Below are 26,750 nucleotides of genomic sequence, written 5' to 3'. Positions count from 1 at the left end.
CCTTGGTGCATGATTTGCCTTTCAGCCCCAGACGCAGCGAAATCGAAGCAGAGATACTGGGGAGCTGTTTCTCAGCAACACCCCATCCTTCCCACTTACACTCTGCTTTCCATGGATATATTTATGTGGTATTTCACAGGAGATGTGAACTCACTCTGCCCACATACTGAGCCCACTTTGAGTGAGTCAGCTCCATCAAACAAGCTGAGTAGCTCTGGTTAACATGCTACAAAGCCTGAGAGGTTAGGAGGGAAAGGTTAGCAGCTCTGCTAAGTGCCAAAAGAGGGCTTGTGGTAAAAGAGGGAGCACGTGTCCTCCTGGTCATTTGCAGACATCCCCAAGGGGAAGCAAAATTAAAAATGTAGAAATTTCCTTTCTAAAAACTTCTTTAAACTTAAATACTCGATTTTATCCCCGCCTTCTGTACTTACCTGGTCTTTGTCTCATACTTGTTGTAGGAGTTTGTGTATGCCAATAAAGCTTGTGACCCAGAGTAATTCCTGGCCCACTCTCATCTCAGATATTCTGCTGGAGAGCAGTTTTCTCCCTCTAAGTCCCTTTTAAAAGAAGAGAGCTGTTTTCTGCATGCAGGAGCTGCTGTAACAAGGTGAATTTTTTAAATACCAGGGAAGGATGAGAGCTGGGCTGCCTTGCTGCTGTGCCACAGAACCTGCTGGTGGGATGTAGCTGTGCATGCTGATCAGAGCTCTCTTCCCAGGATATTGCTAATGGCAGCCTCTTGACCTGCCTTTGTCTAATAGATTTCAAGTGGCTCCAAGCCGCAGCTCATCAGCTCCAGAAAAATACGACTTCTAGGCTGTGTCATTTGCAAATGTAACCTCAAAAAGCAGTAACAGCCTTGCTGTGCCCATATGAAGGAATAAAATTAATCAGATAATTCATGTTTATAATGTGATTTTTAAATTTTTAGACGGCTTTTTTGTTAGCTGATATATTATTGTACTACAATACCCATATCAGCTGCACCTCAGTCAAAAGTTTTGGTGTTTATAAGTTTTTGAATACCAAAGGGAGAAAATATTTCCTCAGCCTCATGGTTTGTCTGTGCTGTCTCCCACTGGAGACATTTCAGGGTAAAGAATCACTCTTATTTCATGTATTAAACAAGTCTGGAAACATAACGTTGTCTTACAAGAATTTTTGATGTTTGATTTTGAATGCATTTTCTCCAAATGTTCCAAATCCTTGAAGCAAATAGTTTTTAATTTCTAAAATAAGTTTTTGTTTCCTGTAAACAGTTCAAAACAAGAGAACAACTTGGTTATTTCTTGTGCGTTATTTTGGTTTAAAAACCCTGAGATGTCATTCAAGAGAAAACGAAAATGTTCTGTTTCAAAAACAGAGTAAAAATAAGTAACTTTTATTTTGACATCTGGGAGTGAAAATCAAATTTTCTCTTGTTAGAGCATTTTTTTGCGACAAAATCACTTTTCCAACTTTTTGCCTTAGTGCTTCTTCTTATTATTATTATTATTTAATTTTTTTTAAGTGGAAGAAGGTGCTGGAATTATGGGGAATATATTGAATCCACAAGGACTGAAAGTGTCCATAAAGCTAGCTGAGGGAATGGGATGCTGCTGATCAGAGCAGGGATGTCCAGCTGTGTCTTGTCTTTGCTATTTCATGTGATGGTAAATGAAGCAATTGTTACCTCCTGTTGCTTTGGTACTTGAGAGCCACAGTCAGAGGCTAAGGATGTGCCAGGTGCTGCACAGACCAGGGGAATGACATGGTCCCTTAAAGACAGAGCTCACAACATGCATGCAGGACAAAGAACAACAAAGAGATGCAGACAAGAGGAGGACCAGACACCCATACCTTGGACTGCAGTAGTCCACTCACTAAAGAGGAGTGTGGAGGGACTTGCCAAAAAGTTGTGCAGTGGGGAATGGTATAATGACCACTTTGGAGGGGTACATGAGTTCCTTAACAACGTTTTGGGGTTCAGCAGTGAAGGGCCTTCACAACAGAAACCAGCTGATAGACGTGAAGAGAGCAGCAGAAGGGTAGGGACAGAGAAGAACACTTGGAGTTAAGAAGAGCATTGAGTTGATGTGATGGTGGTTGCAGCAGCACTCTGAGCTGTGCAGTTATTTATGATAGCTGGAGAAAACAGGTCTTGTAATAATGGCATCACAAGAACTGGCAATCTGGATCCAGCTCTAGACTAATATGCAAATAGTCTAACAAATACTCGGCTTTAGAGAGGTGAGAGATTGATATCCTACACCTCTGTTGTGTGTCTTCAGCAAATTATTTCTAAATTGCTTGTTCTAAAAGCAGGGCCTTTGGAAGCCATCCACGTTATTGTAATAAACCCTGCCCATTGCTGCAGAACTTAGCAACAAGAGAGGACTGAGGCTCTATTGCATTAGCTGCTGCATGGGCATAAAGCTGTAAGGAGATCTTTAATGACAACTTCTATTCCCTGTTGCTATTTAGCTCTTCTAAAGGAAATTGTTGGGTTGTGGTGTGGAAACCCAGAGTTATAGAGGTGTGAAATAAATGAGAAGAAAGCTGAAATATTCAAATGATAGAAGTGCAAGGTGAACAGATGAAGATACTACATGCCTCTAGAGAAGAAATGTCTAAAAGATCCAGCAGAGAGGAAAGAGTTCCTTCTCTGAGCACAGAAAACACCTCAGTGATCTCAAGTGGGACTGTGGGCTCGTGCTTTCATGGCCTGTGCAGCTGCTCCTTACAGCTTGTGTGGGTTGACTCCTCCCTTGTTATTCCCTTGTGCTGACTGTAGAGCATATCTGAATAGTGAAGAGATTTGCAATTAAGAGAAATGCTTCAGAGAGCTAAAAAAGCTCTTGTTTTTTGCTGAATGTATATTTTGTTGCATCTTTTTTTTTTTTTTTTTTTTTAGGCAATTGAATTAACAATACGTTTTAGGGTGGTCACCTGCTTTTACCAAACACTGAGATTTGATCCCTACATCTTCTAGCAAATAGGAAGGCAAGGAGCTGGATTAATCATTGCTAAGAAAGCTGTTGCCTGGGTACCTGCACACATCTGCACTACTGAGAGGAAATGACCTAAAAAAAAAAAAAATGGAAGTGTTTACAAGCCAATGTTTTATTCTTTCACGTGTGCCATCTCAACTGCACCTCTGCTTCATCTATCCTTCCCTCCCTTCCTGCATCAGGCCTGGGCAGGGAAGGTGAGGCACAGCAGATGGTAGGCTGCCTGTTGCTCAGTTTAGAAAGCAGCTCCTAACATTTGGCTCACACCTGTCAGCAGACTCCGTATACACTTGTTTATCCTCCTCTGTACCATATGTTTCCATGCACAATCAGTTCCAATGATCTATTGCCTTATTGCTATCACTCCTATTATGGATGTAACTGAGCATTTCACAGCCATTAATACATTAAGCCTGACAGCATCCCTGCTGCGTAGGCAACTAATATCTCCCACTGTACAGATGGGTTAGCTCAAGCTCAGATCCACAGCTCCTCAAAGGCTTCATTGAAATCAATGGGAAGGAAACACATTTCCAAGGCATGAAAGTTTGGGAGAGAAAGCTGCATGCTGGGTTTCACCCAAGGAATTTGCAGTGGGGTGAAGAAATTTCTCTGTGGGATCCTACTTGGATGCTCAAAGTGCGCGACCACTCTTGATTTCCTGACACAGAGCTGCTCCCTGCCTCTGCAAACCCAGCAGAACTGTGGTTGCTGTTCTCATCAGAAGATACACTTGAAAAGTTAGTTAAAAGCCCATTGGCCCAATATAATGTTAGCAGTCAGCTCAAAAGTATTCTGCCCTAATGAGAAAAAGTTGATAAGGACCAAAAATGTGCTTCTGCTGTTCTGGAGACTGTCTCCCTCTTTGTCTATTCTCAGAAAAGAATTTCTTTGCAGCCCTTCAGGTCTATGTGGGAGAGGAACAGGATTTTCTAATATGCACTGTATGTACCTATCAGTCACCTACTTATTAATTATAACTAAAAGCATGATTAATCTGTCACAGATAGAGATGCTAAGTAACCCGAATCAGGCTAATGCATTTCTGTCACCTACACAAAAGGCAGCATTATTCTCAGATTTTACATCTGTGTGTACTAAGGCCCATATTCACAGCAGCTGCAGAGCACTGGTGGTGCCTTTCTGCCACAGATGGGATGAGGTTGCATCATGCATATCTCACTGTCCCCACAGAGCCTGTGCAGTGGTTTATTTTCTCAACACTAGTACAGTTTATTGAGGTTATCATTTACAAATAATTTTACCTCTTAAAATTGATAACAACTACAGTTATAAGAATTATTTCCAGAGACTCATAATGACTATGGCTGAATTCCTCAGTGGAAAGGGTCAGCATGAAGACCAAGGTGCTATTTAAGCCTGCAATGAGTAGGAGCTAAGAGGTGCAAAGGTCTCCTGCAAGTGTCAATGTCTAAAGAAAACAATTATTTTGATATGGCCCAAAATATTTTTCTCTTCTGTGTTCCTTTTCTCTGAGTATTCAAGTGATCTTTTTTTTTTTTTTAATAGCCTAGATGCTGGAAAGTTGATTTCCAGGCACCAACTTGAGCTTGGTAACCACACTTGAAACCCTCATCCATCCATCCTGTGAAGTAGTCAATGCATGGATATGCTAAATCACAGCTAATCTACACTGCGTAAGGTTTAAAATGTCCTCAAGAAAAGCTTTTCACATAAAAGATTTTCAAAACTGACACCTCCAGAAGGCTAATTATACCCTACGATTAAGGAGCAGAAGACATGTAAGTCAGCCATTGAAGGAACAATTCCACTGATGCCTGGGTGACCTGCCTTACTTGATGCCTCATTTTTGGATGGGTAATATAATCATTGGGCTCATTAATATAACTTTATATATATATCTATATATATATATATATATATATATATATATATATATATATAAAATAGGTTTTTATTAGATATAAATGGTATTATTTTTTCAGTCCTCTTATATTTTAATATATATAAGGAGCAAAAGCCCAACTTGAATTTAGTCTTTTTACACCTACTAGGTTTTTAGTAAATCAGATAAAGTTTTATATAAGAGTTTCAGTGTGAACTGCCTGAGACTGCAAGATGATCTTTGCAAGCTGTAATCTGCATCCCTCCTAAGCTGCATGCCTCAGTGGCCCAAAGGAAGAAACCATTTTGGTCTTCATCTCAACAGGCACCTTGCTGCATGCAGGCAGTCTCAGACAGTAGGTTTCCGAACATGCAGATTTATGGAAGTTTGTATTTTTTTTTTTTTTTTGCCTTAAGCAATGCAGTAGTCAAGTAGTAATTAGTGGAGAAAAAGTAGAAGATAGATAAGAAAATATAAACTGCGCCAGAGCAAGTGTTGTTTGTGTGGCTTTTACAGTTCTTTGCTAAGCTTTTTTTTTTTTTTTAATTGCTCTTTAGTCATCACAATTTGGTGTAAATGCAGTCCAGAGTAAATTGTTTGTAGCCATTCACATGTACTATAGTGGCACAGAAATGAAATCTGGGAATGTTGCCCTTAATGTAGCAATTTCAACAGTTTCTTGCAAAGCTGTGTTCTCCTACCCTTTCTTATTAATAAACATGATATCCTTCTGTTTGCTCTCCTTTCATTATGCACAGCTGTACTCTTGTCTTTCATCAAGAAACAGTCAGAATTTTGTTTGTCACACTTAAATACTAATTTTTCCCCTTTATTTATGAATAGCAGGCTTAGATTTTCCTTATGGAATAGAAACTGAAACAGCCCTGACATTTAGAATGTAAAGGAATTGCTCCAAATGATTATAGTCGTGTTAAAATGAGTCACTCACTTTTGATCCAAACTTCCTGACATACACATTCATATATATTAATCATTGTGACATCATTGAAGGACTATTTTTACCTTTTTAATAAAAGCTGAGTGCATTTGTCAACTCATCAAATCATATTTAATCCAGTGAACATACAGACTGGTTAGGAAAGACACATCCTTCCAAATAACAGCACAGCTCCTTTCTACATGTCTGAAAATGTGTGTGCAAAAAAATGTAAAATGTTTGCACTCTTTGAAATGCAGGTGAAAACCTCACTGAAAAAAAAAAAAAAAAAACCACCACATAATGAATTTGTTTTACTAAGGAAAATGAAACTTACCTGTCCACAAATGCATGGTGTAAGACAAAGATAGGATCATTTGCAGAGCCTTGTACTTGGGACATGGAGCCGTTCATGTAGATGTGAAGGGCGTTATGCAAACCGCTTTGTGCCGGGTTCGATATCGCAGTCTGAGGATCAGCAAAGCCTGCAGAGAAAATCATATGCTGATATGACAATGTGTATAATTCCTTTTCCAGTAACAGTGAAGATCAAAGTGCTTGCTTTCCATTCATTTATATTCAGCTTTTTAGACAAGAGCTTAGGAAAACTTGTAGAGGAGTGCTAATATATTTCAAAGGCATAGCAAAGATGAAATTAAAATAAGCTAAATTAAAACTCCTGCCGTGTAGCTAATGCAGCATGTCAGCAAATGTACTGCTTAATTGCTTTATATTTTTAAATTTCTTGCTCTATTTTGTCTGGCTGATAAAATGCAACATAATCCCTACAGACATTTATGTATGGACATTTATTTATGTGAGAAAACTTTTTTGCTTTATTTCCATTTTTAATCTCTGTACTTACAGGCTCCTAAGATAAAACAGGCTATTTTATCTCATAATATACTCAGTCATCCATTAATGTTTGCCTCTACAGAACACGTTCTTTTATTGATAGGAGCCAACACAATACAATCTATAACCTCTACAGAAGGATTTGGTGAGTAATCAATCATTTTTTACAGTCAGACTTGCAGGATGGAAGTCTGTGGACTGCTGTTATTTTGGAGGACACATAAAAGATGGGCTTTAGGAAGAGTTTGCACAGACCAACTCCCAAGCAGGAAATACTGGAAGATGAGTTTGTGCATTAGTTTTTATCTTGATAGCATGTCTATATTTAAGTCCGAAGTTACAGCCCTACTCACCATCCCATCAGCCATGCTTCCAACCTACTTGCAAGGACTCCTAGCAAAAGTCAACTCAACCATCTGATCCTTCTCTGGGATTTCCCCAGAGAATAGAAAGAGAATGAAATATTGTCCTCCCAGTCTGCTTCTGAACCTGATGGTAGTTCTGATACTTAATCCGTGCCACAAAGTCTCTCATATCTGTCTTTTTTGTTTGGTTACTGAAGTTGTCTGCTTCTCACAATTTCTATAAGCTGTAGGAAGAGGAAGCTCAATAGAGGCACATTAAAACTTCTTCACAATTTAATTATCAAATAAAAAGAACTGTGAACAATATGGTCATTGTGTTGATCCTCAGTCTTTCCCAAATATTGCTTTAGTTTATCATATCTGCAAGGTGGAGAAAATAAAGATATTAGCTTTTATCTATGGGAAATTCCTAATGGACTTTGAACACTTGCTTTATTAACTTATTTGGATGAAGAACTAGCATTTGAATGAGAATCAGTAATATACTGTTGAAGCGACTTTCCCAACAGTCTTGCTACTTGACACTGTTACTCACACCACGGGGCAATTGCTGACTTTGCTAGCTGGATTCCCTTTGGAGAAAATCTAAAATGCGCCAGCTATCAGTGGGTGTTCAGTTCAGGAGACTAAACTACAGCCAGTATGAAAAAACCCCTTCCCTGTGAAAACCTTAACTTGCAACATGGAATTTGGGTCCACAGTTTCATCTATCTTGCTCTGGATTTGCTCCTCTCTGAGTCAGACAAGGTATTGATTGAGATGTGGCCAGAGTTGCCTTATGAGTAGGGTCATACTCTGAACTTGGAAACCTGAGTTTTACACCCAACTCTGATCTTCTGTGTGAAATTATTGCATTGCTTTGCCAGTCTGAATCCCCTCATTGGGCCTTTTATTGTCAGTCAACTTCTTCAAACAAGGGGAGAGCATCTGGCATAAACCCACTGGTATATATAAGAAGAATCAAATAATAACTATAGCACCTAAGAACCAAAAATCCAGTAATAGCCATCCATCTTTCTGAGTCTATAATATGACAAAGCTTTGGAAAAATTCAGGGGAAATCAGAGTTGAAAATATAATTAGGACATTTGGACAAGGTAGAGTTGGCTTGCTTTGAATATTGTAAACTTTAGGGCAAAGCATGTCTGGATTCGGGAAACAAAGAACACATTAACACCTGCAGATTTTAAGTACATCAGATATGGACCAGGATTCCAGAGTCTGTTTGGTCACTTAAACAGCAAAGGACAGAAGTTCTCAAAGTGAAAATTGGGCCCACAGAAATCTGCAGGATGGTGAATGCTATGTTTTTTAGCTATCAAATCAGGGGAAAAACCAGAGTAAAATATTACTTATAAAGAATGTATGTACAGTCTGACAGTCTGTCCAGAACTCACAGGAAGAAGTGGCCACAATTTTGGATTTCTTGCACATGGTTATTGGAATCAGTCAATTTGGCAATACTGGGACATTTCTGTGAACATTAACATATGTATGGATAGCATACATCTGTGTATCATTCTGAAGCAATTCTTCCACTTATGTTCTACTGCATTAAGTATCTAAGTATGTTCAAGGGGAAAAAACTTATTGCAGGGTCTGGATAGACAGCTATATGTTTGATATCAGACTTTGGATGCTTCTTACATTTCTTAATGCAGTTTAAACACTTGATCTAATCATTCATAAAAATACACTGAATACTCATTTTGGCTCTGGACAGCTTTTCATGGACCATCTGCACATAAGTAATTTATCTTAATCATCAAAATCTCTGCACTGGAACAGCTTGAGCAACCCCACCCTCCAGCTCCAGATAATTGGGGTGCAGCCACTCAGTGTCAAAGTTGATGTCATGTTTAACCCCACACGTTAGAAGTTCTAACATCTGATCTCAACTCCATATAGCTTAACTCCTTTTAAATTTGTAAGTTAGCAGGAATAAAGCCATGATGCGATGTCACTGTGACTTATTAGCTTGGGTCTTATTCTTTAGGCTTTTTAAAACACTTCAGTACAATCAGTTATGCAGGATGACATGCTAGAGTGGAGTCGCCCAAAAAGAACATGTGAAAACTTCAAAGTTTTCTCAGAGTACAGGGTAGCTGAGGTAGCTGCAGTAAAATCACCTCTAAAGCAGATGTGAAACTACAGATACAAGCAGCGAGCTGAAAGAAGAGTTCTTCGTCTCAGTATAGGGGAACTCTTCTTCCTCCAGCTGCCTTGCCCCATGCTGTGCCTTCCTCTCCTCTGCACTAACTTTACCTCGTCAGTCCTTTTGTGAACTGATTTCACTGACTATTCTGGCAGGAAACTACCCTGGAGTGTGGGATCTCAGGTTTTTATCCCAGGCCCCTAAAATGCAGACTCACAGATAAGGATATGATGAAGACAAGTGATGGTACCAAAAAAAGGAGGGAGGGCGACTGACAAATGGATGGAGGAGTCTGCAGTGAGCTGTTAAATCATCTTGGCCAGTATAGGAAGCTGTAACATTGAGACATTCTTATAAACCTTTGGTTGATTATGGTGCATCAGAAATAGCTATCAGGACATGCATCACTGAAGTGAAGTTTCTCCAGTGATTTGGAAAAGAAAAATATCAGTTTTAGGGCTTCATAAACCTTGTTCTGCTCCTGCTCCTAACACTGTTGATCAGCAACAGTGATTCAGTGCATTTCAAGTAACTTTACTGAGCCAGGCTGAATTAAATCAGGTGGAAATTTAAAGAAAAGTTTATTATAATAGAAAATAATGATGCCACTCAAAAATTAAGGCTGCCTGATAGTTTTTAGGATGGTATATAGGTGGTTCTCATTCAGCATGCAATTAGCTCAGGTGTATGTCTTCTAAAAGAGCACTTAATTACATTAACTATGGATTTTTCAATCTGCTATCAGGGACCATAGACATCCATGCACCATCAGTCAAGTGCAGAACTTTATGTAGAAAGCAGGTAGTGTTTTCCTCAGCTGCTCCTTTGCCACTGGCTGAAGTGCTGTAACTACACTTAACAGCAGGTATGCAGAGCCTGGAGAGCATTAGCACTGCAAATGGAGGATCCATTCCAACAATCCTATCTGCTTTAATTATCTTGGGGAACTGCTTAGCATCTCTGGCATCCCTAGCATCATTTAGATATCCATAACAGTTTTGCAAGTGGTTTTCTCAACTGCAAAACAGTCTTTCTGATGAAATAAATTTTAGTTTTGTGAGACTTTCTAGGCCAGTGGAAAGGACAGCTGGTACTTTAAAGGTCAAATTCTGCTTTGTTTGTTGCATGTTGAGGGGATTGATTGCACTCCGAGTCAATTTGCAGAAAACACTAAGCTGGATGGTTCATCTGCTGGAGGCCAGGAATCACAGAATCAATGAGGTTGGAAAAGACCTTTGAGATCATCCAATTCAACCAAATATCCAGTGTCAACTTAACCATGGCATTGAGTGCCGTGTCCTGTCTTTCATTAAACACTTCCAGGGATGGAGACTCCACCACCTCCCTGAGCAGCCCATTCCAATGTCTAACCACACTTTCTGTGAAGAAATTCCTCCTAATAACCAAACTAAATCTCTCCTGGCACAGCTTGGAGCTGTGTCCCCTCATCCTGCTGCTAGTTTCTGGATAGAGGAGACCAACCCCACGTTGCTACAACCTACTTTCAGAGAGTGTTAAGGTCCCCCATGACCCTCCTTTTCCTCGGGCTAAACAACTTCATCTCTCTCAGAAGCTCCAGACCCTTCACTACCCCATTGCCCTCCTCTGGGCTGGAATAAGGCTCTGCAGAGAGATCTGGACAGGCTGGATTGATGAGCTGAGGAAAATTGTATGAGGTTCATCCAGGTGAAATGGTGGTTCCCAACATGAATGCTACAGGTTTGGGGAAGAGTGGCCGGAAAGCCACCATTGGAAAAAGACCTGTTGGTTGACAGCAGCTGCTCCAGTGTGTGCCCAGGTGGCCAAGGAGGCCGATGGCATCCTGGCCTGGATCAGCCAGGGTGTGGCCAGCAGGAGCAGGGCAGTGACTCTCCCCTGTACTCAGCACAACTGAGTTCTCACCTCAAATCCTGTGCTCAGTTCTGGGCCCCTCACTGCAAGAAGGACATTGAGGGGCTGGAGCGTGTCCAGAGAAGGCAACAGAGCTGGGGAAGGGTCTGGAGCACAAGTTCTGTGAGGAGTTGCTGAGATAGCTGGGGGTGTTTAGCCTGGCGAAAAGGAGGCTCAGAGGGGACCTGATCACTCTACAGGTGCCTGAAAGGAGGGTGAAGCAAGATGGGGGTCAGCCTCTTCTCACAGGCAGCAAGCAACAGAAGAGGAAGTTACCTCAAGTTGCCACAGGGGAAGTTTAGAGTAGATTTTAGAAAAAATATCTGCTTGAAAAGGATGGCTGGGCATTGGAACAGGCTGTCCAGGTAAGTGACAGAAACACCATGCCTGGAAGTGTTTGCAAAACATCTGTATATGGCACCTGGAAATATGGTTTAATAGTGAAAATGGCAGGATTTGGAGATCTTAGACACTTTTTCCAATCTTAATGATCCTGTGATTCTATGGTTTAGTGATGGACATGACAGTGTTGGATTTATTGTTGCACTCAATGATCTTAAACATCTTTCCAGTCTAAATGATTCTATGGTTCTCTGAGTTCAACTTTTTCCCATTCTCCCTGAGTATGATTTTTTTCTTTAATAAAGTTTTCCCATTTTAGAGAAGTTCAGACCAGATAGATGCATCTGCATTAAAACAGGAGGAGTATAAGAATTTTAAGGCCGTATTTTCGAAGTTCTTTGAAGTTAGTGATGTTCTTCTAGCTTCTAATTCTGCAGTATTTATGCCATTGGCAAATTCACAGGAAATTTTTCAGGGTTAAATCTTACATACTTTCTCAGGTGGTGTTATTACTGTAATCTCTCTAGAGTGTGCTAGCTGCAAGATCCATGGAATTTGACCCATGTGACTGGAGTAAATCAAAGTTTGTGATTATCTAATTTAGATCATGTCACCATCTACTTATTTTTTCTTAAAATTTCTCTGGTAGAGTTTCAATGTGATCTGTGCTGAGTAATCTTTCTAGTTCTCTAGCAATGACTCTTTGCAACCAGACAACATTTTCTCAGTGCACAGCATAATTTTACCTAGGGGTGGAGGTTCAAGCTGGGTGAGGAATGTTGGCTGTAGCCTGAAACTTTTTCGATTAGAAGTTTTCTGTTGGCTAACTTCATTTTTAGAAACCATTTTTTCTATAGCTTTATGGATCACTGTGAGCATACGGAGAAAAGTTTTCCAGATGAAAATTTCTCATTTCAGAAAAAAAGGGAAAATGTCCTTTTGAAATGAAATTACATTTTGAAATGTTTGATGTTTTATTCAGTTATTTCGTGACAAAATAGCAGTAACAATACATAATTGTGACAGACAATGGTATGCTATGACATGGTTTGGCTTGATACCATTTGTCATGAGTTAATTCATGAATAATGAGTGATACAGGGTTTTAGAATTTTTCAATGTTCTTCTGCCATGTTCCCCAGTTAGGACCACGAATCAAAGAATCCTATTTAAAATAATTGCTTCCAGGGGCAAAGTGTAAGCTGCTCTTAACCTGTTGTTTTTCATTCCTAGCAGAATCTGGTCAGTCACAGAGAGAGCAATTCATGGGCACAGCCTCATGGGAGTGTTTTATTGAACAATATTGACCTTTTCTGTTTATGGACGTTGCGCTATAAATTCTTCAGTGACATAATTTCTGTCTCTGCAGCAGCACTTTATGTTAGTCAAACAGAGATTTCATCTGCCTTGTTGTCATCTGCTCACAATGATGCTGATACTTGCCCCTTTGAAGGTTAAAAGTTTCAGCCTTTGTTCCAGTGCACTGAAGAATGAAAAAACATTAAGTTTTGCCCAGAAGGGGATGTTCTATGTGATCACAAGTATTTTTCATTACAGAACTGAAACTGAGGTGTAAATCTCATATTGGTGTAAATCAGGAACTGCTCAATTACAGTCACTGGCTTAGTTCTGTTCACCTTTCGTAAACCTGGAGTAACTCTATTAAGGTCAATGCACTTTGGATTTCCTTATGATCTAAAAAGAATTAGAATTTGACCTTAGGTGTATTGGCACAAGATTGTGCAAATAAGTAAAGAAGGGTTGAAAAATGTTTTGCTTTGAAAAGGAACAAAATGTTAGGATCTACAAAGGTCCTAACACATTTGTAAGAACACAATGAAGAAGTAGGCACAGAGACAGTAAATGCAAGTCACCAATATAAGCTTGGCATTTTTACACAACAAAAAACGAAACTAGCCATTTCTAAGGAATGATTTAATGCAATTATAAGGGATTTTTTTCAGTAAAATTTCTTCTAAAACTTTCCCCCATCTTTTTTCAACATTAGCCATGACTTCAGTGCCATTCAGTATCTTGTTATCTAAATAAGCTGGTTGCAGAAATGTTTGTGGTCCTGTGGTGTGAAGTTGTGTTGAAATAATTCAGGTTAAAAAACAAAATAAAAAACTCTTACAGACTGCTTTTGCTTTTGTTTGCAATACCAGCAGTATGATGGTAGGTCCTCAGTAACTCATTGCTTGTTTACTTTGATTCCTTTTTCTCTAATCCTTTGCATCTATTCACACACTTTGTGGAGTAAAATGTAAGCAAACCTCTACTTAGTTAGGTCACCTTTTTCTTTCCAATACTTCCTGTAGTTTCTGTTTTCAGGGACAGAAAATGCAGCTGCATTTAGAGATGTAGACAATTACTGTCTGGATTCTTTCTAGGCTGCAACGGACAAAATCTGAATTTCTGATTATTTTTAAAAAAGAAAATGGTCCACTTTTCCCAAAAAGGCTTTATGGCATTCCACATTGCATTAAGACTTAGATGGAACATATTGAAACTTTTTTAGAATCATAGAATGGTGAAGGTAGGAAAGGACCTTCCAACCCCTCTGCCATGGGCAGGGATGCCACTCACTAGATCAAGCTGCCCAGGACCCAAACCAGCCTGGCCTTGAGCACTTTAGGGATGGGACAGCTTTTCCATTCAACATGTGCCAGTGCCTCACCATCTTCTGAGTAAAGAAATTTCTTCCTAGTATCTGATTTAAACCTTCACTCTTTCAGTTTAAAAACATTGCCCCTTGTCCTCTCTCCATCTGCCCATATAAAAAGTCCCTCTCCCTTCTTTTTTAAGTCCCCTTAATGTACTAGGAGATCCCAGTTATTTACCCCTGGAGACTTCTCTTCTGCAGGCTGAACCTCATCTCTCTCAGTCTTCATAAAAGAGTTGCTTCATCCCTCTTATCATCTTTATGACTCTTTTCTTATCCTCACTCCCACTCCTATTTTGTATTGTATGCCCTTTTGCAGTTCTTTGAAAACCAAAAGCTCTGAGAGATCAAAAGTAGATCACTTTTAACTCAGCTGATACCTGATATTGTAGAAATATCTTTATTGTTAAATGTAAAACATGTTATCCTTGCTTATTTGTAATTTTACAAGATTCAAAAGAGTTTAGTGGACAGATAATTAAGAATTTCTTTTAGTAAAGAACTTTTGCTTACTAGCCAATTAGGAAAATTCAAAACAGGTTAAATAGCTGGATAACTAAACCACTAAATTCTTTTTGAAGTTATACGAAGTGTCATTTTTGAGGGATAACTTAACCCATGTTTCTTAGAGTTTGGGAAAAAGTCTGCTGTGGAGTTCACAGTGGAATGATGTAGACATAACATGCCAGCTGGCAACATTCTCTTTCACTTTTCTTATCCAGCCTGGTCCCTGGAAGACAGTGAATTCTAGGGCAAACATGCACCCTCCATGGTTAGGGGGTTACCCATGGTTGTGCACAAGCAGGTTATTGGATGTTCTCCTTTTCTGCTGTGCTGTATTTTTTTGCAGTGCCTGGCGCTGGCTGTAGCAGGAGACAGTATCTCCTAACAGGCTTAGGGGCTGATCCAGTCTAGTGTCTACTTTGTTATCAAATGCCTTTTATGTGGTTCTTTCTGTCTTCTGCTATTCCAGGTGAAAGCATAACTTTTTCTTTTATTTACAGTTATCCTTCACCAAATCAATTCAAACTGCCCGGAGTTTGAAGACTCTAAGCCCAGAGAGAATCAATTTACAGCTGGAAATGGTGTAACAGAATCAAGCACGTTACCTTCCAAAGTATTTCGGAAACTGTAATTGGCCATTTTATCCATGGGTCCAGATTCATACTGAGTCAGAGAAAGGCAAAATTCGACATCAGCTGAGGATGGTAGCCTTGGGGTCCTTGATTTATCATTGTTCCCAGGATTTCTCCTTATAGGCCCCTCGCTTGTGGCGCTGCATAAAGCTTGTTGGCTGTTGTAGTCTTCAGACCGAGTGCAGATTACCTGGATAAAACACTTTCTATTAGAGGAGTTTCAATTATAAAAAAAACAAGAGGTACTTGGATGATTTTTTTTTTGAAGAACAAAAGAAGTGTACAATGCAAGAAGTTTGTTTCAAGAATATGTATTGGTTTTTATGTTTTATGTGTATGATTTAAATATAATATGGTTATTTAATAGAAAACAGCCCTCTAATACAGTGCACATTTTGAAGTAATACACTGATCTGGATCTGAAATTACCCATATAGACAAAGGCATCAAATCATTCATGCTCTTGAAAACTCACTGAGGCTAAATTCAATGTTACCCACCAAAGCAGCAAGACACAGAGGTAAATCTGCTACTGAATTTTCTAAATGGAGGATTTTTGGCTTCAGCAAGCTACTGAACAAAGCCATAATCACAGATTTTTTTTTTTTACCCAGTATAGTAAGAGTGGGAAATGTTGACTTAAAATATGAAAAAAAAAATATTATGAAAATATCTGTGTGTGCTTTTTCAGGGTAAATGGACACTTACTTTCTCTATGTGTCAATGCTGCTACATGTATTAAATGGGAAAATTTGCTGCTGTACTTCCTAGAAGTGTTGTGGAGATGAACTTGTAACACCAACTGAAATATTGTTGTGAAGGATTTTAAGAAAGGATCCTAAACAGAGAGATGGAGAAAGATGTAAAATACTGCCAGAATCCAGCATAATTTATATAAATGTTGTGGGTTCATAGACAAAGTCCAATTACAATGGCACACAAAGCCATCATTTGTCAGATGATCTGCAGAAGCTGCTAGTCCATTTTGAGTCTCCTGGAAGAGCAAGGTAGTTCAATGGTGGGTCTATGAGAATGACATAGAACAACGACATCTCAGAATTCCCAGAAGTTATTTTGTTTATCAGCAGGTAATGTTGAGACTCTGAATCAAACTCTGTCTATTGTTTTGCTTTCCTTTGGAAAAAACACCAAAACAAGTAAAACTCCAAACCACCAGAGACCCCTTTAAAACACAGGACTCTGCACTTAGCAAGTAATCAATGTGGTTAATGAGAAATTGGGATAGGGAAAGAATAGGTCTCATTAGTGAGTGAAACATCATAGGGGAGAAAACACCTAACACTGAAACCTTAACTTCTTTTATCCTGAAGGTATATTTCTATTTCATGGACCAAAACAATAAACAAGAAGGTGAGTGAAAGCAATCATCTCTGCTTTGAATGAGATAAAAGGAAGACATGGAATTCTCTGTTGAAGGAAGTGGGTGGGAGATTCATTTCACACATACTAGCTACATAGAAAGCGTGAGATTGAAGCAACACTTCAGGGTGACCTCTGCAGTCAGAGGAGAGGGAGGCATCTCCTGAGTGTGATACAGCTCTCCCAAACCAGATGTCTGGTAGGTAAGATGTACTTACCTCTAGGGGTGCCTAACTCTCTCCACTGACTAAGTCAATGAAATAAAATGAGTAAAAAAAATCAATGCTGAAACTGTCTCTGAACTGCAGTTAGCAAGGGAAGCAAAATTAAGAGTGTTCAACTTAATGCTCTATTTCTGCATTAGGGTGGGATGAATCACACCCTGGAGGCTCAGATGTGCTTCTGAACTAACAAAAGACAGAGCCAAAGGCAAGTGGATGTGCTGCTGAACAAACTTTTGAAGGAGTGGAAGGAGATCAGATGAATCCTTTTGTAAGTGATTTGATGACAAATTCATAGATAATGTTTGATGAAGCTGGTGATATAACACAGAGTCCTTAAGAACCTGGAGTTCTTAAATGATAAATTTTCTATGAATATGAATATGATGAAAAAACTATTCTCCTCTTTTTTGGGAGTATATAAGAAAGCTTATCAGAGCAATTTACCCTTAGATCCTGCTCTGTTAACTGCAATCTGTCCATCTCTGTTAAAACTACTGAGGAGCCCTTGGAGGCTGTAGGTAGTTTTCCAGCAGAGAGTCGCACGAGCACATTTCCCTCAGAAGCTCACCAAATGGGTCAGGATTGCACCTCTAAGAGGGACTCGGGTCAGGAGTGTGTCTCTAAAGAATCTCTTCTAAGAATCCACACCAAGAAAGGAGAGGCCCACAGTGATAAACACAAACCATAGTTTATGCTGGTTTTATGATTAGTTTGTGTTACTGAGTTGATTCCCACTAGCAGGAAAGTAGGTGGATGGTTCAGGAGAAGCTGTAGTAATTTGTTTTTAAAAAAGTACCATTCTGTGTCCCTAGAAGTCATTAGTGATGAAGGCAAATGTGTCCTGCCTGGTGAAGCTCAACCTGTTTCTCTGTTATTTCTTGGCTCAGAAGCTTCCTGTGTGTGGATTTTGTATCTACCTCTCCTATGGGCTCTATCTAGGTTCATATCTCCTGGGTTCTCCATCCTGCCATCTCCTATCTTCCATCGTTTTCCCTCTTCCCTAGGGATGTATCTCTATTGTGTCTTAAAGAGGAGTTACATGCTGTGTTCAAGACCCAGTTTTCAGATATTCAGGCAGGGAATCTTCAAGAATGAACTTAAATATATCTCTAAACAAAAAAACTTCTCCCCTTTGTTCGGTTTATCCATTTCAGTGGGATTTAATGTAATTGTAATATCATGAGGCTTATAAATTTTTAGAGTGTTAATGTTCTTTTCCATTTATTTCTCAGTGTACCCTTCATTAACTGTCTGACTAACCAAATTCATCCTAAACAGAAGCCAGATGCTAAGAGGCATTTGGAAAGTCATAGTCAAGAAATGCCACAACACAAGTCCCAGGAATGAAAGTGCTTGTCTGTAACCTTTTGCCTGTAATCCTTTTTGTGAACTAAAAATAAAGGCCTGGTTATAAATTTAACCAGAAATATTTAACTTAGGTGAATATAATTATGGGCCTATTCTGAAACTATAATTTGCTGTTTTAACAGTCATGTGATGTGTGAGTGATAATAGATCAGTCAAATGGCTCTTTCTGGATGTAATCTGCATAAAGCACACATAAAATAGGTCACACCATTGCCTTATTTTGCTTCAGCAGGAATACTTTCTAGTGTAAACATGTTGGTTAAAACATGGTATTTTATTCCCTGATCAAATTTCTCAGTTCTCAGTTCACCCTGGACACATCTTCAAATTCCAGCTGGACCCGCTTGTGTGAATTTGCCAGTCCCAGGGAAACTGTCAGGAAGATACTCTGAGAAAAAGCTTATGTAAGTAGTGAGCAGAGCAAACACCAGTAGATGGCAGTCCAGAATATGCAGCATCACTTCTGGACCTTGTGGCACCCAGCAAAAAATATCCCTCTGTGCACTGCAGCTGAGATCTTGAACACAGCTCTGTGTGTTTCTCTCTAAGAAAACAGACTGTAGAGGCTACTGTCTCACACCTCTGGCAAATGGGAAAGCCTTTTGTCTTTTAGTTTGCAACTGCTTGCACAGACCAGCCCCTGTGCCAAAATTAAGGGAACTGCCTCACAGAAGATTTCAGTGATGTTCAGTCTTTTGACTGCAATCTTTAAATTCAAAGCTTTGTGAAATTTTGTGACAGATTTCTTGGGGTTACTTTTGCTTATTAGAGCTGTGCTTACAAAGGCATTCAACACTGGTAATATATACCTAAACTTGGGAAAAGAGGATTCTCTGTGGTGTCAAAATAGGTGCTCACTCCCGAAGTGATCTGAAGTTCCTCAGTTCATTGGGGCAGTAGAGCTACTCAAAGGGCTAATCCACACCTCTGTGTCCTTCAGAACTGATCCCTTGTGCTGCCTCTCCCCTGAGGCCACTGAGCCCCCCTCCAGAAGCTGTAGGAGCACATTTTCATAGTGCTGTGCTGCAGATTAGATAGCCTAAAAGAATCACTTCAGACTGCAGTCAGAGCAGCCACTTGACTTGCTGGTGTGTGTCAGCCACAGAGATGTGATGTAGGCACTTCACTGCCTTTTTTCACACCTCCCCTCACCTTTTTCTCCCACATGAAGTTGGACTCCTGAGATGGAGTCCAGAATGGAGATTTGTTATGGAACCAAAAGATATTTTTTACTGATTCATTATCTTTCTCTATCTTTCTCCACTTACTCTCACAACCTTGCTTGGGAATCTCATTAAAGCACAGCTCTCACACTGGATTTAAAACAGTTGGCAGCTATAAAGAGGTTTAATTTTTTCTCTTTTTTTGGCTGCATTAGGGCCTGGCATAATTTAATCCTAATTAAGTGACATCCAGAAGCCATTTATTCCCCAAACTGGGAAAATGCAAGGAAATCCCCAGACACAAGCTGTATCTTGGGACCTTGTTTTTACAGCTGGAACTTTGAAAGGTGCTGTATCTGTAGCAGACCAAAAGGGTTTGAAGAGATTGTGCATACTTATATCTGGTTCTTCATATGCTGCTGAATATTGGCAGGAATGGAAAAGTTAAACATGCAGAGAATCAAAAGAAAAGGATAAAGAGAATTTAAAGAAAAGAAAATACACAAAGCAAAACCTTGAAGAAATTCTAAGAAACATCTAAGAGGGTGAGGTCCTTAATTTTCTTTCTTCCCCTTATGGTGCATACATAAACTGGGGGAGCTGTGAAACTCAAACTAAAAGGAGATAAGACAAACATGAACTGACAGCATTAAAACAAACCTGGTGACTTCAAGGTATTTTCTAAGCCTTCAGCAAAAGCTGGCTGAATTTCACCTTTTTGCATGAAGGCAGCCCAGAACTGAAGGGCAACCCATAGCTGATTAAGCACCTCTAAATGGTGCTGGGCTGGAGTCTGTCACCAATTACTGATGAAGCACTCACTAGCACCTCCTGGTCTGACAGCTCTGCAGCTGTCTCCAGGCTGTACCATCACTGCTGCTGTCTCCATGTCTACTGTGAAATCACTCAGACACATCTCTCTGGAGAGAAATGGTAAGATTCTTCTGCTGGTGAATTATTAACAAACCCCAGTTTTTACAAAATCGACCTAGCTATTGATTTACACACCTCTAGAGGTGTATCTTCTTTATCTTTTACCTTTTGTGACTCCTGAGGAAGCATGGCTGTACACTAGTGAAAAGCCAAGCATCCAGGGACCCAGCTCCACTGTCACCCACACCTGATCCTGTGGACAGCCTGTCACAGGGACACAGAGGCTGAGGGAACCCAAGTGGCTGCTTCTGCTGTGCACAAATTGTGATACCCTCCTGCTGCAGCCCTGAGGTGGCATGTGAAGAAGAACCTCTTCCTAACAGAAAATGTTTCAAATTTATAATCCCTGTAAGCATATCGTTGAGAACACACTTCATAAATTCCTTCTTTATAGTTGCTTTATTTGGGCTCTTGCTTTTAATGTACCAGCCCGTAGCTGGCACCACCATCTATTAAGTTGCAATAAAAGCTAAAGTTTTTGAGTTCTTTGGGTGTCCATAAGCAGATGGATGTAAGACTTTTTCTGATCTAAGAATCAAGAAGTGCTGGCTTCTGGCTTTGTATATCTGAAAATTTCCTGCTGTTTTTAAAGGTAGATGTAGAATAATCTTTCAAATAACGCTGTCAGACAATTCACCTAGCAATACAGCTTCCTGATAAAATGTACTTAGAATTAAATAACTGTGTCTGAATAGCTGAATTCATATTTCTTATGAAGCCATATTTTCAGGTAATGGATCTAAAGTACTGTCATTATTAGTTCAGAAGCATTTTATCAATTTTCTATTTGTGTAACTTGTTTCTCTTTTGTAGTAGCTTTGCTTTTGTGTAAGTGGTTCTTCAGGGTGATATGGAATGAAGTGCTAAGGGAAACTTTCCATGCTTGCAACAAAGAATTTGCAGCAGGCTTACCCCAGCACATGTGAGAGCAGCCAGCTCTCCATGCTATGCAATTGCTTCTCTCAAGTCTTAGGAGAGACAGAACAGAGGGAGCTGAAGTTGGTGGTGTATCCTGCTTACCACAACAGCAAACTGAAACAGCACTTAGATTCTCCAACTGTATTTTCTTCATCCTATGTCTAGCACATGGTGGGGATTCCCAGACTCTAACATTAACTGCCAGAAGAAAGATTCTGCTTTTAATTTGCAGTAGGCTTTTATGCATCTGCAACTCCATTGACTTCAGTCGTTTCTTCTAGCATAGAAGAGAGAAAAATTTAACCTCCTACTACTTAGAATCATAGAACAGTTTTGGTTGTAAGGGACCTTTAAAGGTCAGCTACTCCAACACCCCTGCCATGAGCAGGGACATTTTCAATTAGTTTGGGGTTTTTTTTGCAAATACATTATTTTGAATAGTTACAGAAAAGAGCACTGAAACAAAAAAAACCACCCTCTAAAAAGGTAATGGAATATCTCCAATTCCTGTATATTTTTTTGGTAAGTTGACATAGAATTGCAAAAATTGCTAAAGCATTAGTATGTCTCATGCAGTCCTAATGCTGAGTGTAACACTTGAATCATCACAAACAAGTAACTGAAAACATGAGAAAACCCTTCCCACCCACCCTAAAACATGAGCTAAGCAAACAAACAAAACCAGTAAATATTCCTTATAGTCTTGCTAGTAAAAAAGAGGCAGGAATAAGAAGTGTCACTTAGATGACAAATATGAGAAAAATGTCAATGGATAATTTACTCAGCCAAGTGGTAACAGCAGCATGTTGAAGAAAAAGTAAGGTGAAAGCAAGAATTTCCGCATGTATTCATGGGTATCCATGTTGCTATGGCAACCTTTCAATGGAATAAAGTATTTTCTCCTTTCTTTGGGATTAAAAAAAAAAAAAGAAAGAAAGAGAGATGCTTTTCTGCAAATAGGCACTTTACCTTTTTTAAAATAAATCTAAACCATTTCCTAACATAGCAGGCATTGTAAAGACACTTAAAATTCTAAAAAGGACACCATATTATTGATGTGCTATTCCAAGGTTACTCTTGCCCTCTTTTTATTTTGAATGCTTGCTGAAAGCATTCTTGTTAAACTCCTTCAAATTCCTTCACATTTCTGGATCCTCCTCTTTTCTTTTTTTCTTTTTTTTCCCCCTCATGCTGTTTAGCTACAGAGCATAGATAATCAGAGCACTCTGCAGCAGATCTGTGGCTGTTTTCAGGTTCAAGCTAAGGCTATTTTTGTTCTCTTTTTATTTTCTGGAGTGATATTTTGATCTCTTACTTTGTGCTACTCAAAGTTACTGTATTGACTGCTATTCCCTATTAAGCAATTGTTAAAATCTGGATTCAATGCTAATAAAGAAATATCTTTAGCCCAAACTCATGACTGAAAATGCTGATCTCTTCAAACTCTTTCATTCATTCTCAGGATAAGCTGGGAGAGCCATAATAGATGGAAGATATTAGAGGGAAATATTAGTATTTGAAGGTAAAGTTATCACATATTTTGGAAATTTTGAAAAAATTGTCACATTTCCAGAAATTGCTGAAAAATATAAGTAATAAGCATTTCCAGAAAATACCTGGAAAACGTCAGCAAACAACTTAAGTGCTCTTACCTATGTACACTGACACTGAATGTGTTTTAAACATAGCATACCTTTTATTCCTGCACCTCTTAAAGTTATACAAAAATATCTGTTTGAACAACTTGTTCCATAAAAAAAACCCCTCTTTATTTTAAGACTTTATTAGTGGGAACTAATTTTAAATAATAAATTTTAACCTGACTATTACTTAAATATATCATAAATGTTCTGGGTATTTATTGCCAAGATAAAAATAACTTAAGATTCTAGGCACAATAAAGCCTTTGGAAAAAACCAAAAAACAACTAAACACAACTCCCTGATAACTGCATGTCTTTTAGAAAATCCTGCTAGTAAATTTGCTGATTCCTGTGTATTACCTCTCTCCTCCTACCCTGGTTATCTCATCCAATATACTGTATTGATAGCTCTGCTTGACACATGTAACCAGTGCAATTCTGGTTTCATTTTATCCACTTCCCCACATGTACATTTTTCACACAACCATTTATTCAGCTCAGTGCAGAACAGCATAAAATCAACTTCTTTCTGACAATACAATCTACTTAAGCTAGTAGGGTTGATCCAGATTCAACTTGTTAGAAATAAGAAGAATTTTAGTAAATGGGATGAAAATGCATATTTGTATTCTTATCTATTTTATGTCTACACTAAGTTAAAAGTGTTCAGGAAATTTCTCAGGCACTGAGGCCAAGTGACACCCAATAATTCATGTTTATGTCAATAAAATATTTTTACAGGGTGTCTCTATGCAAACATTCTCCTGGGAATGGTCTCTGAAATGATTCCTGTCTGAGGGAGAAAAAGGTATGCCACAGAATAGCTTAAATAGCTCTGTTACCCTATCTCCAAATGCTTGAATTTAGAGGTCTTCCCACCCTATATTATTCAGAGGGCACAAATCAAGACTAAATACAGCACAACCAGCCCAGTAAGCCCAGTTGGGTGCTGATTTGTAATATGCCAGAATATCCCAGAGCCGCTTGAATTTCTCACTCTGTTAAATCACTAAAACTGCCCAACCTTCATTTGGGCTGCTGCTGCAGAAATAAATGGAAGGCAGATTTAGATGAACATAATCACAGACTTCAACACCAGAAGCAACTGTTGCTATTGTCATGATGAAGTGTGTCTATTAAAGCTGATAGACCTTTGTCACTGTATTTTAGGCAACGTGGCAGGGATGAGCAAGAGACAAAAAAAGCCCACAGTGTTACAGTAGGACACCATAGTTCAGCTATATGGGACCTTATCACTTACATGTAGATGTAATGTCACCGTGTTTTATGGCCTCATTTGAAGTGCTTTTAATTGCCAAGATTCCCTTTTGTATTTGCCTCTCAGCTCCTTTGAGCAACAGATATTATTTCTTCTCTATTTCTTTGGACTACTGATGTGAATTATACAGCTGATTCTTCTCTGCTCTTAACGTTTGGTTTACTTGTTTGTCTGTTTGTTTAACATTGAAAGCAGGTTAGTTAAATTTGATAGTTTTTAACTCATGGATGGGAGGAACACAGTGGGAGAGGGGTAGAGTGCCTGAAAAACCTCTGAAGCACCTGCTTCTATTTCCATCATTCAGTCACCCACTGTTTTGCAATGGTGCTAGAAATTTATGTGCATAAATCCTGCTTCTCTCACCTAACTGGCACACCAGAGTCAAGCTTGTTTAACCTGCTAAAGGCCATGTTTGGACACAAAAGCATAACTTTCCCCCTTCAACTTCACTTTTATGTTCTTAATTAAACAACCTAAATCCTACAGTCAGAAAGAAATGAGACAAAGTTACAAATGAACTGTTAAAAATCTGATTTGCTTGCTGGTATCGCCTCCTTTCTCTCCAGGAGTATCTAAGGGAAGGCAGTAGGGCTAAACCCCCATCTTGTGCACCTCATCTAGGTGCTTAAAATCAGATGGGGTCATTCCCTTTCCCTGGTTCTTACCTGCCACGAGGAGAAAATTGATGCTGGGCTGAGTAAATTAGGGTTGGTGGGATGTCTGCCACCCATGTACTCATCATTGCAGACCTCACAGTCCTCTGCATCTCGCCAGTCCCAGTAGGGGATGGTGAAGTTCTCATCACCCGTTATCCTCTGGATCTGACGTTCCCACATCAGCAGAAAGACACGATGCCAAGGCAGGAAACCGGGGGCTTCGTGGGCAAAATCAATGTCCCGCCACACATTGGACCCACCTAGGAGCGTGTCTCGAGAGGCATAATAATGCATCCACACAAAGAGATCGTACACATTGATGTCTCTGAACATGGGGTTGGAGCCATTGTTCATCTGGCTATACGTGCCCGTAGCAATAACGTAGTCCTGGCTAGGGATGTTCTTCGCCAAGTTAAGATAGGCAAGAAACTTGTTCTTCTCACTGGCGGTGAGCTGGAAGATGTTTCTTCTTGTTTTCACTTGCCTTTCAGTGCAGTTGAGCCCGGAGAAGCCAAATTTGCACTCCCCACAGTTGAATCCCATGAAGTTGCCCTCACATCTGCATGTCCGGTTGTAAAATACAGAGGGCCAGTCCTCTCTGTCATCCACTCCTGAAAAAGGGAACTGTGGTCCCAGAGGAGCCTGGGAGAGAAGGATGTTCTGGCAGGACCCTCTGCTGGAAAGCTCCCCACAGGGGGACCCATCTCCATCCCAGGGGGGACAGCACTCCTTGCTCAGCAAACTCTGCACGTTCGCACAGACTCTGGGGAACTGCCCAGCGGACGGCTGAAGGATGACGAGCAGAAAAGCCAGGGCAAATAGCAGCATAGTGACAGAGCAGCAGGAGAACATCAGCGTTATGCTTCAGTGCATGGAGTGTTCTCTCTGACCCCTCCAAAGGCCTGTGTATGAAAGGAATTCCTTCCCTCCACCAGGAATGCTTCACTGCTGACTTCTGCTACAGCGCACCCTTCAATGTCCTTCCCCATTCCTACACAAGATGCATTTACACACAAAATACACTTCAGGGTTAATCTCATTATCACATGTTTTAAGTGAAAGCCAAGTGACTTTCCCCCCACCCCCTACAAGTTTCAAAATACAGGCATTTATTATAAACTTTCATCTTCTGCCTAGCACATGATTGCTCTCTCCTGGCTATTGGAGAGGAAGTAAAAGTAAAGTTTGGACACTGAATCAATTGTAAGTTCTCAGAATTCCTGGTTTGATTATACGCTTTAGAGTAAATGGTTGGTTAAATAAAGACGTGGCAGAATCTGGTTGGTTAAATAGGAAGAACAGTAGACATGAAAATGAAAAAAATAAACTATTTGTGAGCAACTATTTTTTTTAACAGGATGCAAAAATAAAATGTGATCAGATTAAGTATGAACATAAGGCAGAACCAGAACAAATTATTTGACTTATCATTTTAACATTTCATTGTAAACTGCCTTTCTTGGATTAGCACATGGCAAAAGGAGGTGAGGGAAGTAATATACTCTAAATTAGAAAATAATTTTTTTTCTTCTAGAATTGATAGCATTTTCACAGTTGATGACACGCAGAAGTCTGCATGACAGCCTTCTCCACAGTTTTGTGGGAAACACAGACAATCTGCCAATAGATTTTCAGAAAGCACTTTGAGCATCTGTCTCTGGATCAAGAAAAAAACATTGACTCCTGTTTTTCTCCCATCAAGCAGTTTGCAAACACCATATCTGTGCTCCTTACTCAATATGTTACTGGGCAGCCTCCAGACCACCCACCTCTTTCTTCTTGTACATTAGCCTGAGGAGAGCTGACAGAGCTGCATGAGCAGATTTAAAAGTTAGACATTCTTTGAAGCTGCCCCTTGGAGGAGGACAACTGCTGGGCAAAGCACACATGAGTTATCCATTATTTTCTTCATCTACTACTGCTGTTAATATGAGTGGTTTTCTTGGGTTTGTTTCTTACTAAAAGCTTTGTGAGTTATTTCCTTGTGC

The 26,750-nt window shown here is 39.6% G+C and overlaps 1 protein-coding gene across 1 annotated transcript in view; it reads right to left on the bottom strand.

Moving 5' to 3' along the window:
• Positions 1-25,810, bottom strand: part of TYR (tyrosinase) — a 41,819-nt gene extending 16,009 nt beyond the window's left edge. Inside the window, exons 1-3 of the mRNA XM_009102738.4 lie at positions 24,772-25,810; positions 15,173-15,389; positions 6,132-6,279 (exon numbers count right to left, since the gene is read on the bottom strand). Coding sequence (XP_009100986.1) covers positions 6,132-6,279; positions 15,173-15,389; positions 24,772-25,614 — 1,208 coding nt within the window. The 5' untranslated portion in view covers positions 25,615-25,810. The remainder of the gene's footprint in view (positions 1-6,131; positions 6,280-15,172; positions 15,390-24,771) is intronic.
• Between the last annotated feature and the right edge of the window lie 940 nt (positions 25,811-26,750).

The sequence above is a fragment of the Serinus canaria genome, chromosome 1 (assembly GCF_022539315.1).
Source record: "Serinus canaria isolate serCan28SL12 chromosome 1, serCan2020, whole genome shotgun sequence".
Lineage (NCBI taxonomy): Eukaryota > Metazoa > Chordata > Aves > Passeriformes > Fringillidae > Serinus > Serinus canaria.
This window is presented reverse-complemented; position numbering and strand designations above follow the sequence as displayed.